General features: G+C 39.8%; 1 protein-coding gene across 1 annotated transcript in view; it reads right to left on the minus strand.

Annotated features, from left to right (window-relative positions):
* DCHS2 (dachsous cadherin-related 2) overlaps positions 1 to 13029 on the minus strand; it is a 283498-nt gene that overhangs the window by 24413 nt on the left and 246056 nt on the right. Inside the window, 2 exon segments of the mRNA XM_029235496.1 lie at positions 1299 to 1450; positions 4496 to 4707. Of these exon segments, the coding sequence (XP_029091329.1) occupies positions 1299 to 1450; positions 4496 to 4707 (364 nt within the window).

Below are 13029 nucleotides of genomic sequence, written 5' to 3' on the forward strand. Positions count from 1 at the left end.
GTGTGTGTGTGTGTGTGTGTGTGTGTGTGTGTGTGTGTGTGTGTGTGAGCATGAGTGTGGTTGCCTCTGAGTCTCTCTGTGGCAGTGTGTGCAGATTTCATCTTCTCTCAGTTCCTGCTTCTCCCAGCTTAAATTCATGAGGAATTGGAGAGGGGTGCTTTTAAATATTGGGACCAATTTAAATGTTGGAAATGGGAACGTTGAAACTGTGACTCAAATAGGAAAATGCTGAAAGGAGTTCAATTTAATCGTTAATTATGCTCCATTGAATAAGAACATTGTAACGGAAAGTCATTGCAATCAGGAAATGCTTAGTTCCTGGAACATAGCAGACCTTCAAGAATCTCTGAATTTGTAATCACTCAGGTGGCAACTAGGCTGAGATTTACCTGCAGTCATCTATGGAGAGAAAAAAAAGCTTTACACTTAAAATTACTATAGCTACAATGTAGCAGGAATAGGTTATAACATATTTATACAATTGATTTTAATATATTTATATAGTAAGTATCATGACAATTGATTACACTAAAATAATCCTGAAAAAATTATACTAGTTAACACAGGGTAAGGTCTTAAACTAAACTTTTAAAATAACTTTGAAGTAATATTTTGAAATATATTAAACAAAAAGAACTAAACACTTAATCAAACGTTTAGAGTTGGGAAGTTTTTCAGAGTTAAATTAATCCAGTCCACCCAGCAACAGATCCCATTTTAATTGGCTCTTGCTACTCAACCACAGGAATACACTGCACTTTCTTCATATAACATGTAAGTAGTCTGGCCTAGGAGAATATTGACACTCAGGTATCTTGTATTCCTGTTTTTTCCCTCAATAGAAGGTCTGCTCTGTAGCTTGTAGGGTGGAAACAGTGTGATTTGTCATTAGAACACCTGGCAGTGAGACCATGATTAATGGTTAAATGGTTCTGTAACCCTGAGTGAGACACTGCATGTCCCTTGTCTCATTAGTGAGTGAGAAAAGGCCTAACTGAACTTCTCTGGAGGTGACTGTGAGGATTAAAAGAAACACTGTCTGTGCATGATCTTTCGGAAGAACATACAAATACAAGGCAGACTGAAATGCATGATAAGGAAGTCAAGCGTCTCTTTGACCCCAGGCTTCCCAAGTGACCACTTCCCCAGAGACAAACAAGGTTCACAGTTTCTTAGGTTTTCTTCCCGAAGTCGTCCAACTTTATGGGTGTGCTTTTACTCAAAGAGGCCTGCAGGGTAAGCACTGTGGGGCAACAAAGCAGAATAGCTGGTCAAACGGATCTGAGTCTTGGACAAACCTGTAGGCTCTGGTGTACTCATAATCCAGAACTGCACTTGCTGTTAGCACACCGCTCAGTGTGTCCATCTGGAACGCTTGTACTTGGTTGCTGGAGAGAATAGAATACTCGATGAGGCCGTTTGTCCCACTGTCCTGGTCTGTGGCAAAAACCTGTGAGGAAGAAACTCCTCCGTTAGGTAAGGATTGAATCTGCAGAATGGGTTAAGCCTGTTTTTCAGAGAAATGCATTATGAAAGAATCACATGGTCAAACACACTTTAAAGACAATGACCAAAGGAATATTAGCCATGGCTGAAGCTTACATTTATATTAAAGTAGATAATGGGTGAGAAGACTATTCTGAAGATTCATTGAAAGGATTTCCAAGTAATTTTCAGGAGGAGTACTGCATGCTTTGCGCTAAATGAAACAAAACCTAGATTTAGTGCTAACAAAGTTAGGTCCTGGTGATTTATTTGATGAGTTGTCCAAGTACTAGCGTTGAAGATAAAACAAAAGTTCTGCATCACTCTCCATGGAGATATATTATTTAGTCTGCTTTACATTTTAATCACAAACTAATTCTATTAGTGGATTCAAGATCTTGTTTAAGAACAAGCTGACAGATTAATTTCTTTCTATTTATTTTTAAAAATATTTATTTATTTATGTATTTGCCTGTGCTGGGTCTTAGTTGCGGCATACAGGATCTTTTAGTTGTGGCATGCGGGATCTTTAATTGTGGCATGCAATCTCTTAGTTGTGACATGCGGGATCTAGTTCTCTGACCGGGGTCGAACCCAGGCCCCCTGCATTGGGAGCATGAAGTCTTAGCCACTGGACTACCAGGGAAGTCCCTCTTTCTATTTATTTTTATCTTCTAGGCTCCTCAGCCTTGGCCTGAGCTCCCATCGCCTGTCATCTCTCTCCTGGGTGACTGTACTGATATCCTGGTGGGTTTTTGCTTGTAACTCCCTTCCTTTTCAATCTATCCTTCACACTGCTGCCAGAGTTCTCAGAGGATCCAGAACCTCATCAGGACCTCATCAGGAGGGCACACACCAGCTATTTGGTACAGAAAGGCAGCAACAGACAGTTCCCTTCGAGATCACAAGGAAGAGAAACTTATCTGCATACCAGCAAAATAAAGTCCATCATGTCCCCTAGGCCGTACACTTAAATGAGTTACAGAGAGTAGGCCTCCCAGGAGGCGTATCAGTTAGGGTCTTTGGATGCCAGCAACACAAATCCACTATGGCCAGCTTCATCAGGAAAGAAACATAGCAGAAAGACGGTGCCCAGGTGAAGCACAAGAACCTGAACAGCTCTAAGGCACAGCTTCTTTGAGCTGTTGCCATCAAGACGAATCAGCTCTAATATGTCTCTGTCTGGTGTCCTACCACTCAAGATTCAAATTCCAGGGAGAGAAAGTCTCTATGGGACCGAGGCAGTTGACAGCACCTTGTGGCAGGGTGGGGTCGGGGGGAGGTCACCACTTTGACCGACAGTCCCATCAAGACTGCATCTGGCTGAGGAGGGTCAGTTCCTAAAGGGAGTTTGTGGGGCTGCAACCAAAAGGAGGGTGCGTAGGCAGTGTGGTAGCAAAAAGCAAGAACTCCAGAGCCTTCTACATTCCTGTCTATCTGAACAGGATACAGGCAAATGGCAGTTCTAGTTTCCTGGAAACTAAATGATCTAAAAATACGAAGAACAAAGTTCCTTGTATCCGTCTCTGACTGGGCCTTCTCGAAGGTTTTATCACCTGAACCACTGGCAAGTCAGGCTGTCTCCCTGTCGGGTGTACATGGGCTTTAATGGGACCCTCACCCTCACATATTCCACATGAGTGGTCTATCTCTGTCCAGGTTAGCAGGTGCGACAAAGCGTGATGCACCAGCGCCCCGGGGAGGAGTCCTCTGTGACCAAGCAGGCCCCGCAGTGGCGCTGGAGGCGTCCATGATCCCCGCTGAAGAGGCATCACTGGGGGTGCGGGGGCTGAACAAGAGAACGCCTTTACCTCCTCACCTTCCTCTCAAGCATCTCTGTCATGGCTAGAGTAAAGGTGCAGCACTTCTGGAACAGGCTGGAACCTGGAGCAATTAGGCTCCAATCATACAAAATAAATGGGCAGAAATAATGTAGGAAATCCTGGGAATCCTGGACCATGTGGGGAGCACAGAGCTAAAACTCCAAGACAGCTGAGCCTCTACTGGTCTTGTTTGCACCGTCAGAGGCAAACGTGTGCATCTGAACTGGGCAGGAATCAAAGGAAAGTGTCTCTATATGTTCAGGCGAAGGTAGCGGCACAGTAACCTAGGGGATCACCTGGACCCCTGCCCCCATCTACCACAGAGAGAAAGTCATGCGGTGCTGGGTCATGGGAGTGGGGTTACAGAGGCCAAAGGGAATGTCCCACTAGGCTGCTGACTGTCAGGATGGGGGTTTATACCCATTTCCTGTGCAGATTCCCAAGAGCCTGTAGGTGTTGTAATGTCCAGGTTCTTGAATTCAAAACATCGGTTCAACCTTGAAGGGAAAGGTGAAAATGGGCACCAGTCCCTGAAGCAGGTAGAGTCTATCAAGGATGGATGGGTTTGGAGCCTGAACAAGAAGACTGCCATGTGAACAGACCCTCTTTTTTCAGAGCATGGGGCTTTGTCCCAAGATAGGGCTGGGCTTGAAACAGCAGATCTATGACTTTCACATGAGACACCTGCAAACCCAAACCAGGGGCCCTTTCCATGTGTCTGTGCTGCCGTCATGCTCATCTGGCTGCAGCTCCACCTGGCAAATGCCTGCTCACCCTTTAAGACTGAGTGCAAACCTCATTCTTCATGAAGACTGACACTCTCCTCCAGGAACAGGCTGTGCCTCCTCTTTTCTCTCATGACATTCAACATACACTTCTATTATAACATTAGTAATTTGCATTTAAATTGTATACTTAGTCTTCTGACTTCCCCACTGAATTGTACACATGTGTAAGGTGAGCTGCTTTTTGTGCCCCTCTAGATTCCCTGCTAGTGTTCTACGGGGGCCCTAGAGAAAGCATGTGGGTCTAACCGAGCACGAAATGGATGGGGGAAGGAGAGTGAGCTCAGAAACTCCAGACTTCCTTCAACCTAAAGTTCCATCCAGTGCATCAAATATTGTATATGCCAAGGAAAGATTTAAAATTTAATTCACACTCCCCCACACACAACACATTTCTGTTACCTGTATGATGTGAGTATTGTAGAACTGGCCCTCAGACACTGATACTTGGTAAATGCTTTGCCCAAAGCATGGTGGATGATCGTTCACATCTTGGATGAAGACTGCTATTTTGCTATAGGCTCTATGCTCGCTACTTTCAGCTAAAACGATGAGCTGAACTTCATTTCTGACTTCAAAATCCAGAAACTTGGGTTCTTGCACAGTGAGTTCTCCTAGTTTTATTTCCAGAGAGAAAAAAAAAAAAAAAGAAAGGAAAATTATTTTATTTTATTTTTTATTTTTCGGTACACGGGCTCCTCACTGTTGTGGCCTCTCCCATTGCGGAGCACAGGCTCCAGATGCACAGGCTCAGTGGCCATGGCTCACAGGCCCAGCCGCTCCACAGCATGTGGGATCTTCCCGGACCGGGGCACGAACCCGTGTCTCCTGCATCGGCAGGCAGACTCTCAACCACTGTGCCACCAGGGAAGCCCAGAAAATTATTTTATTTAAAAAGTCTCAAATCACCTTTGACCCATATGCTCACATGCTTACCTGTCCCTCAACTCCTCCCACTGGCTGGGCCCCCTTTCCTAGTGCCCGGGGTCATTGTGAAAAAAGGTGAGAACAGGCAGACATTTACACGGTTCAGACACGTAGGAGGGAAAGAAGCCATGAGTATCTGAAATCTGAGCGCTTTCTCTTAAGTCATCTTTCCGTCTCCATATTTAGCCCATGTCTGCAAAGTCCACCTTTCAAACATCTCCTGAATCCACCCTCTCCATTTCCCTGCTGCTGCCCTCCTCCAAGCCACCAGCATTTCCCACCTTGTCCCCTGTGTTAGTCTACTTAATTGGCCTCCCCACTCAACCAGTTCCCGTTCTGAATTAAATAATAAAAACCAACACTGTGACTGTCCTGCATAAAACCCTTGATTGGCTTCCACAGCAATTAAGATGAAGTTCAGCATTTTTAGCCTCCCCAGGACCACCTGCTCCAGCCTCTCCCACCTGAGAAATCTCATTCTTCTCTTTCTCCCCTTTGCTCTGTCTGCTCTGGCTGTAAGACTCATACATGTTCTGTTCCTCAAACGCTCACTTCAGAGTTGTCCTGCAGGATTTTCCATCCACCTGGAATTGTCCCCACTTCTGTACATCCTCAGGGTTCTTTCCAGACTACCCAGCCCTGTACCATCATCACGTCTGCCCCCAACAGACTCTCCAAAAGTGCCTGCAGGGCCTTTGCTCACCTATTTCTGCCAAGTTATTCCTCTTGGTTTAGAAGATTCACAAGGTGAGGATGGTTATCTCTTACATCACCATCTCCCAAATCCCTAGCTCAGGGTCTGGCACATGGAAGCACCCAATAATATTTGTTACACCCCCAGGTAACAAGTAGAACCAGGTGAGGGAAACTGAGCCTTGAGGCTTATGCCCTACACAGGTTTTTCCCCAGACTAAGAAAATTCCTCCCCTGATAGAATTCCCTTCTCTAGTTTCTACTCTGTTTTGTTTCTTCCCTTTTGTAATTAAATTTCTTACTGAATTGATTGTTATTATTATTCCACTGTCATGATTTACTTAGCTCTCAATGTCAGAAATTCCGTCGAGTGGAGCCTGCTGAAGTGCATACTGATTTGGAGTTTGAGAAACCTGAAACCAAGCCTAAACCCTAGCTCCCTCACTACTAAGCTTGTGACCTGTAGTAAGCTTCTGTCGAGCTGAGTCTCATCTTCTGTAAAACGGGGATATGAATAATGGCTCCATAGGGTTGCTGGGAGAGTGACACAGTGCATGTGTCTCTCACGCCCTCCATCAGCAGATACAGATTTAATATCTGTATAAGCTCTGAATGTAGAAGGAGAACATTTAATAGCTATGGACTATTAAAATTTGCTCTTCTGGTGAAAGAACCTGTACAGTCTCTGGAAATATGACCTGGAAGCCACAGCTCTGATTGCTCTATCTGAACCAGATCCCCTAGAGAACCAACGTAGGCCAAGGAAACTTCAGGCTATCATGTACCTACCTGGATGCTAATAGTAATCATATCTTGTTCTAATAAGTCTAACTTTGGCATTGAGTGTTTTGGGGGGATTTTATTGCTTCTGTTATTAAGAAAAAATAAATATTTATATACTATATGAAGAACTCACTATACTGCCAAATTTAAAACTTCATAAATTCACTTTCACTTATTGTCATCAGATTTAGTTGTCAATTCAGAAAACCAAATTACTTTTACAAACCATGGTCTGATGTTACCAAAGCCCCTCTTAGCAAATTTAGAGTAGATTTAAGGATTGGCAGCTGAAGAATCATTAAAATGCATGCTGATGAGCTGCTAATGAAAGAATATGGTTTTTAGAAGTCTCTGTGGAACAAGAGCTGAGCAGAGAAGCCCCAGTCTAGGTGGACCCAAACCTCTCATCTGGAGCTCTGTCTCCACCAAACAGGGCATTCAGCTTGCTACCATGTTCTGTTACTATTAGTAAAGAAAAATAAAGTTGAAACACAACACTAAATTGCCAGTGTCACTTAGTAGAAAGTGTGCCAATTACAGTGCAGATCAAAGTGGATTTTCTAATAAAAGGCTTGTGTTTAGGCTTTGATAATTGGAATTTTGCACTTGGAATGGATCTGCAGTTCTAATGCTTTCCTTGCTTGGTTTTTATTTTTGACATAATTGGCACATGCTGTGAAAGTTGTGCAAATAGAAAAGACAATAACCAGTCTGTGAGATGATTCAAGGCTGGCACACCTACTAGATCCACAATTCGCCTTGGATGATCTATGTATATTTTTCTCAGAGACATCGAGGATTTACTGTCACCAGTGAGATGAAAGTACTACTGGGCTCTGTCTAATATATGGGCAGAAGTCCATGCTTTCCTTAGACTAACAGGCTCACAAATACCAACTTTTTGTTCATTCTTGTATGTTAGCATGCCAGTTATTTAATAACTTGAGAAGAAAATTGTAGTAATATTTTCCTTCTGATATATGGACTTGTATAGCTTTTGTCCAAGTTTTAAGTACACATCAAAATGAGATTTAGATTCTTCAAATACTCAATGTTTGATAGCATAAGTGAGTTACTTCAGTCAATTACAAGCTGTGCGCACATATATGTATATGCCCAAAGCAGAACGTGATAAACATTTATGTTATCAAAAAGCTTTTAAACTCTCTGCTCTAAAGCTACGTCCTTGAAACACTGAAAGTTTGATCATTTTGTTTTATGTTAATCTACCAAATAATGGAATGAAAACCACCATCTGTTATTTACATAGACAATGTTAGTCAAACAGTCAAGCTCCAAAATTCCTTCTGGTTTAAACAGTGAGTAGTAGATGTTTTTAAGTTATAGTGACAAGAAGTTTAGATGCAAAAGTAAACCTGTGGTTTGTGACTATGGAACAGGGCACACTCGGACACAACTGGACAGAAAACACAGTTCTCATCAGAGAGCCATCTAATCATAACTTACTAAACCAATAACTAATAAAATAGTTTTCTCGCATTTTACCCTGAAGAAAAGTGACTGCAACATTAGAGATCAAGTTTACTGATTTGTCATACATACCAGTTTTCTATTTTAACTGGCTTATGTTTTAAAAAATATACATTGATAAAACCTATGTTAGATGCCTTGAGACACAAATTTAATGATTATGTGTCAGGAAAGATGAATTTAATATCATAATTAAAGATTCTTAGAAATGTTTCTTGACAAAAGTATGGTAAACTACAGACTGGAACAATCCTCATCATAAAAACAACTAAAATGCTTGATAAATTGTGAGTGTGTGTGTGTGTTTGTTGAAATGCATTACTGAGTTGCTACAGTAGTAAGGAATCCTCAGAGGAAAAAAAAATAAATGAAAACAGTCATTCAGGGAGGCAAGCAAGCACTAAAAGCTTGTTTTTGTTCTAAGGGTTTTTAACATAACCTCTTCCTTGAGATTCACTTCTGATAACTGCACAGGGTGTGGAAAACAAGGGAAGAAGCCTGAACCCGCAAAAGGTGAACGATCCAATAGGAAAACCAAAATAAAGCTGTAAACCTAAAGGCTACATGTGTTCCAAATTAGTGGTCAATATTAAAAAAAAAATTAAAAATGAATGCACAGAAACTTGCTTTTCTTGACCTTGATGTCAGATGAAAGAGAGAAAAAATCTCTGCTGAGAATTCATTAGCTTAAGCCTGAATTTATGGTAGCTATACTATTATATATATATATATATATATATATATATATATTTAAATTCCCCAAAATTAATGTAAGCCATTACATCAGCTTTGCTTGATGAGCATCTAGGTGATTTGCAGAATCAAAAACACATCCTTCCTTTAGGGAAAAAATTCAACCCAGGCTTCAAAGAATCCTCAAAGAAAAAGTTTCCAGGACAATGGAGTAGCTTATAGTTAACAAGCACAAAAATCACAGAGAAGCAAGGCACCATGAATGACAGCCAGCAAATCCATAGATAACAGAATAAATCTTCAAAGACTTAAGATGCAGAAATTATTGGACACAAAATATGTAATTATTAAATATTTAAATATATAAAAAAGAAGGTTGGAAGCATTAGCAAGGAACAAAAGGTTATTTTTTTAAAACACCAAAAAGAGTTGAAAAAGAATCCAAGATAACCTCTGGAAATGAAAAGTATAGTTCCTTAGGCTGAAGAGAAGAGGCACACAGAGATGAAAAATTTGAAAAAGATGTAGGAGAGAGTGATATGACCCCAATATTTGTCTAACTGGAGTTCCAAAGAAAGGTACAAGTAAGTGGTATTTAGATCAACAGCTGATTTCTTAATGCAACAAGTGGAAACCAGAAGACAGTAGGGTAATATCTTAAATATGATAAGAGAAAATAACTATGAACCTGGAATTCTAAACCCAGCAAAAATATCTCTTAAAAACAAGTATTAAAGACTTTTTTAGACAACTAAAATGTGAGAGAGTTTACTGCAACAGACTCTCACAAAAGGATGTACTTTAGGTAGAAGTAAAATGATTCCAGAGGAAAGTCTGAGATGGAAGAAAGAACAGTTAGCAAAGAGAGTAGCAAAGAAGCAGGTAAATTTTAAAATATTAATAATGCTTAATTTGAAAGAACTAAAATTGTGGTCAAAAAAATTTTATAAATTGGAAAAGGGATATTAGAAGGTAAAGAATTCTAAGTCTCGTATATTATTTAGGAGCACGGTATTGATTAATGTTAGGCTTTAATTGTAGATGTCAAAATAGCTAGGCTAGGGCTTCCCTGGTGGTGCAGTGGTTGAGAGTCCGCCTGCTGATGCAGGGGACACGGGTTTGTGCCCCAGTCTGGGAAGATCCCACATACTGCAGAGTGGCTGGGTCCGTGAGCCATGGCCGCTGGGCTTGCACATCTGGAGCCTGTGCTCCACAATGGGAGAGACCACAACGGTGAGAGGCCCACGTACTGCAAAAAAATAATAATAAAAAAAAATAGCTAGGCTAACCACTAAAAGAAAGAAAAAGCTATATAACTTCCAACAAACAGAGAAAAATGGTCATTCCCAGATGATTGTATACGTTGAATGTTCAGAAAAATATCAGAATCAATAAGAGTTTACAAGTTTGCTAGATACAAAATTAAAATATAAAAGTTAATTTCAAGTGTACACACCAACACTGTCAGAAAAAGCATTTTGGGGAACTTCCATGGCGGTCTAGTGGTTAAGACTTCACCTTCCAGTGTAGGGGGTGCAGCTTCGACCCCTGATCGGGGAGCTAAGATCCCACATGCCTCGCAGCCAAAAAACCAAAACGTAAAACAGAAGCAATATAGTAACAAATTCAATAAAGACTTTAAAAATGGTCCCTATCAAAAAAATCTTTTAAAAAAAAATAGAAAAAGCACTATTTTCATTTACCTCAGCAAGAAGTATAAAATATTTAGACTAAATCTAGCAAGAAATATGCTATAGAAAAATCTTTATTACAATTATTAAAGAAACAGTAATTTTATTAAATTATTAACAAGTAATTGGTGTGATTTTCCATATTATTCCTGGATTCGAAGATAATACTGTAAAGATACACATTTTCCCCAAATTGATATTTAGAATTAATATAATTCCAGTAGAAATTCCAACAACCTAAATGTCCATTGGTGGATGAATGGATAAAGAGAATGTGGTGTATACCTACAATGACAGATTATTCAGCCTTAACAAAGAACATCCTGCCATATATGACCTGGGTGAACCTTGAGGACATATGTTTAGTGAAATATGCCAGTCACAGAAAAAAGAAATATTACTTGATTCCCCTTATGTGACGTATCTAAAGTAGTCAAATTCAGAAGCAGAGAGTAGAATGGTGGTTGCCATGGGTAGGGGCATGGGAAACAGGGAGTTTCTGGTTAGAGGGAAATGAAGCCTCAGTTATTCAAGATGAGCAGGTTCTAGAGCTCTGCTGCACAGCGCCATGCCTATGGTTAACATACAGTTTTGTGCACTTAAAATGTGTTAAGAGAGATCTCATGTTAAATGTTCTTACAACAATTTTTTTAAAAGTCAATCAAGAAAAGTTTTCGTAGATGATTATTACCTACAATGCATAGCTATGCAGGACTTTGTGAGATTTAAAAGAAGGACACTTTGGCCTGATGATTAAGTTACTTAAATTCTGGATTGAAGCTATATGATTTTTTTTGAGATTTGTTGTTGTTGTTGTTGTTAATTAGGGTAAGGTTCCACCTGAAATCAAATGTGTATGCCATAGTTATATGGGTTACATGCATGAAGGTGTGAACAGCTGTATATAATCCCAAAATTCATGAATAAATATCCTTTCCATGGAAAAACAATCCCAATAGGCGTGTGTGTGTGTGTGTGTGTGTGTGTGTGTGTGTGTAGAACTTAACAAGTGGATACAATGCTTTATATTAGAGCCAGATAGACAATAACAGCTAATATACTCATGAGGAAGAATATGAAGATGGGGTAAATATTGTGGGGTTGCTGCTTCCCTGATATGAAGATTTATAAAGCAAATGTAATTAAGACAGTGTGGTGTCAGTGTTTGGATAGACAAAGAGAAGAATGGAAAAGAGTCGAGAGTCCAGTAGAGTCAGGAAGCATGGTGTATGACCATGCTGGTACTGTAGATCACACGGTAATAAGGCCATTGGAATAACTGGGAGTCCTGGTTGAAAAACAAGAAAGGAAAAGGAAAGGAGAGAAGAGGAGAGGAGAGGAGAAGAGAGGAAAAGAAAAAAAGAAAAGCTATCTCTAACTCACGTAAAACACAAAAATCAATCCTAGATGCACTAAAGATATAAATGTGAAACACAGGAAAACTATAAAAAATTTAAAAGACAATGTAAGAATATCTTCATGATCTCACGGTGAGGAAGAATTTCTTAAACAGCCTACAAAAAAGGCAAATCATAAAATAAGACTGATTCATTCTAACGTTAAACTCAAAACGTGCCTTAATGAGAGTGAAAGACAAGTCACAAATTATTAAAAAAAATTGTAACAAAAAACAAAGGATAAACACTAATAAAAATATATTAAAAATCCTTACACTTCAACAAGTAAAACACAAAAAACTTAGCAGAAAAATAGGCAAAAGATATCAATATGCATTTCACATAGAAGAAAACAGAAATAGTCAATAAACTATGAAAAAATGCTCAAATATATTCGTACTAAGGGAAATGTAAGTTACAACCACAGTGGGATAACATTTCACACCCACCAGATTGGCAATAGAAAGTAGGACATGGACAACTGTGACAGTTCTCATTCAATGCTGGTGGAATATAAAGTCGGATGAACCACTTCATAACACAATTTGGCACTATCTGTATAGCTGCACATAGGCACCCTCTGAGGTACACGCCCAACATACACTCTAGGGCCTACAGAACTCCTTACATGTGCACCAGAAGACACATGCAAGATTGTTCATTATATCCCCAGACAGAGAAACCTTGCTGTCCATCAACAGCACATTGATAAATAAGTTGTGATATAGACTTACAATAGAATACCGTAAAGCAATGAAAATTAAAGAACCCAGCTACACACATTAACATGGGTGATTCTAACTTTGAATTTAAAAAACAATATCAATAGAATACATAGAGTATGAATCCATTTATGTAAATTTCAAAGCAAAATCAATGCTTTTACTATATTCCTATTTGTAGGAATACATTTACTGTAAGTCACAAGGGGATGATTATCCTTGAAGTCTTGGCATTAATCAGCCTGGAGCAGTGTAGAGAAAAGGCGCAATCACAAAAGGGCCCAAAGGGAGCATCGGTGATAATGGTGGTATTCTATTTTATAGCCTTGGCAGCAGGTACATATCATTCTTTGCTACTCTTCCTTCATGTGTTCATAATGGCTTATGCACTACACATCATAGTAAAAATGTTGAGCAAAAAATCAAGCCGTAGAGGAGTTCATTCAACATAATTCTATTATGATGTTTAAATCAAAGTAAAACTAAATAACGCATTTTTTAGGGATTCAAATGGGGTGGGAAAATTATAATGAAGAAAA

This window comes from Monodon monoceros, unplaced genomic scaffold (genome assembly GCF_005190385.1).
Source record: "Monodon monoceros isolate NGI ecotype Baffin Bay Population unplaced genomic scaffold, NGI_Narwhal_1 Super_Scaffold_20, whole genome shotgun sequence".
In the NCBI taxonomy this organism is placed as follows: domain Eukaryota; kingdom Metazoa; phylum Chordata; class Mammalia; order Artiodactyla; family Monodontidae; genus Monodon; species Monodon monoceros.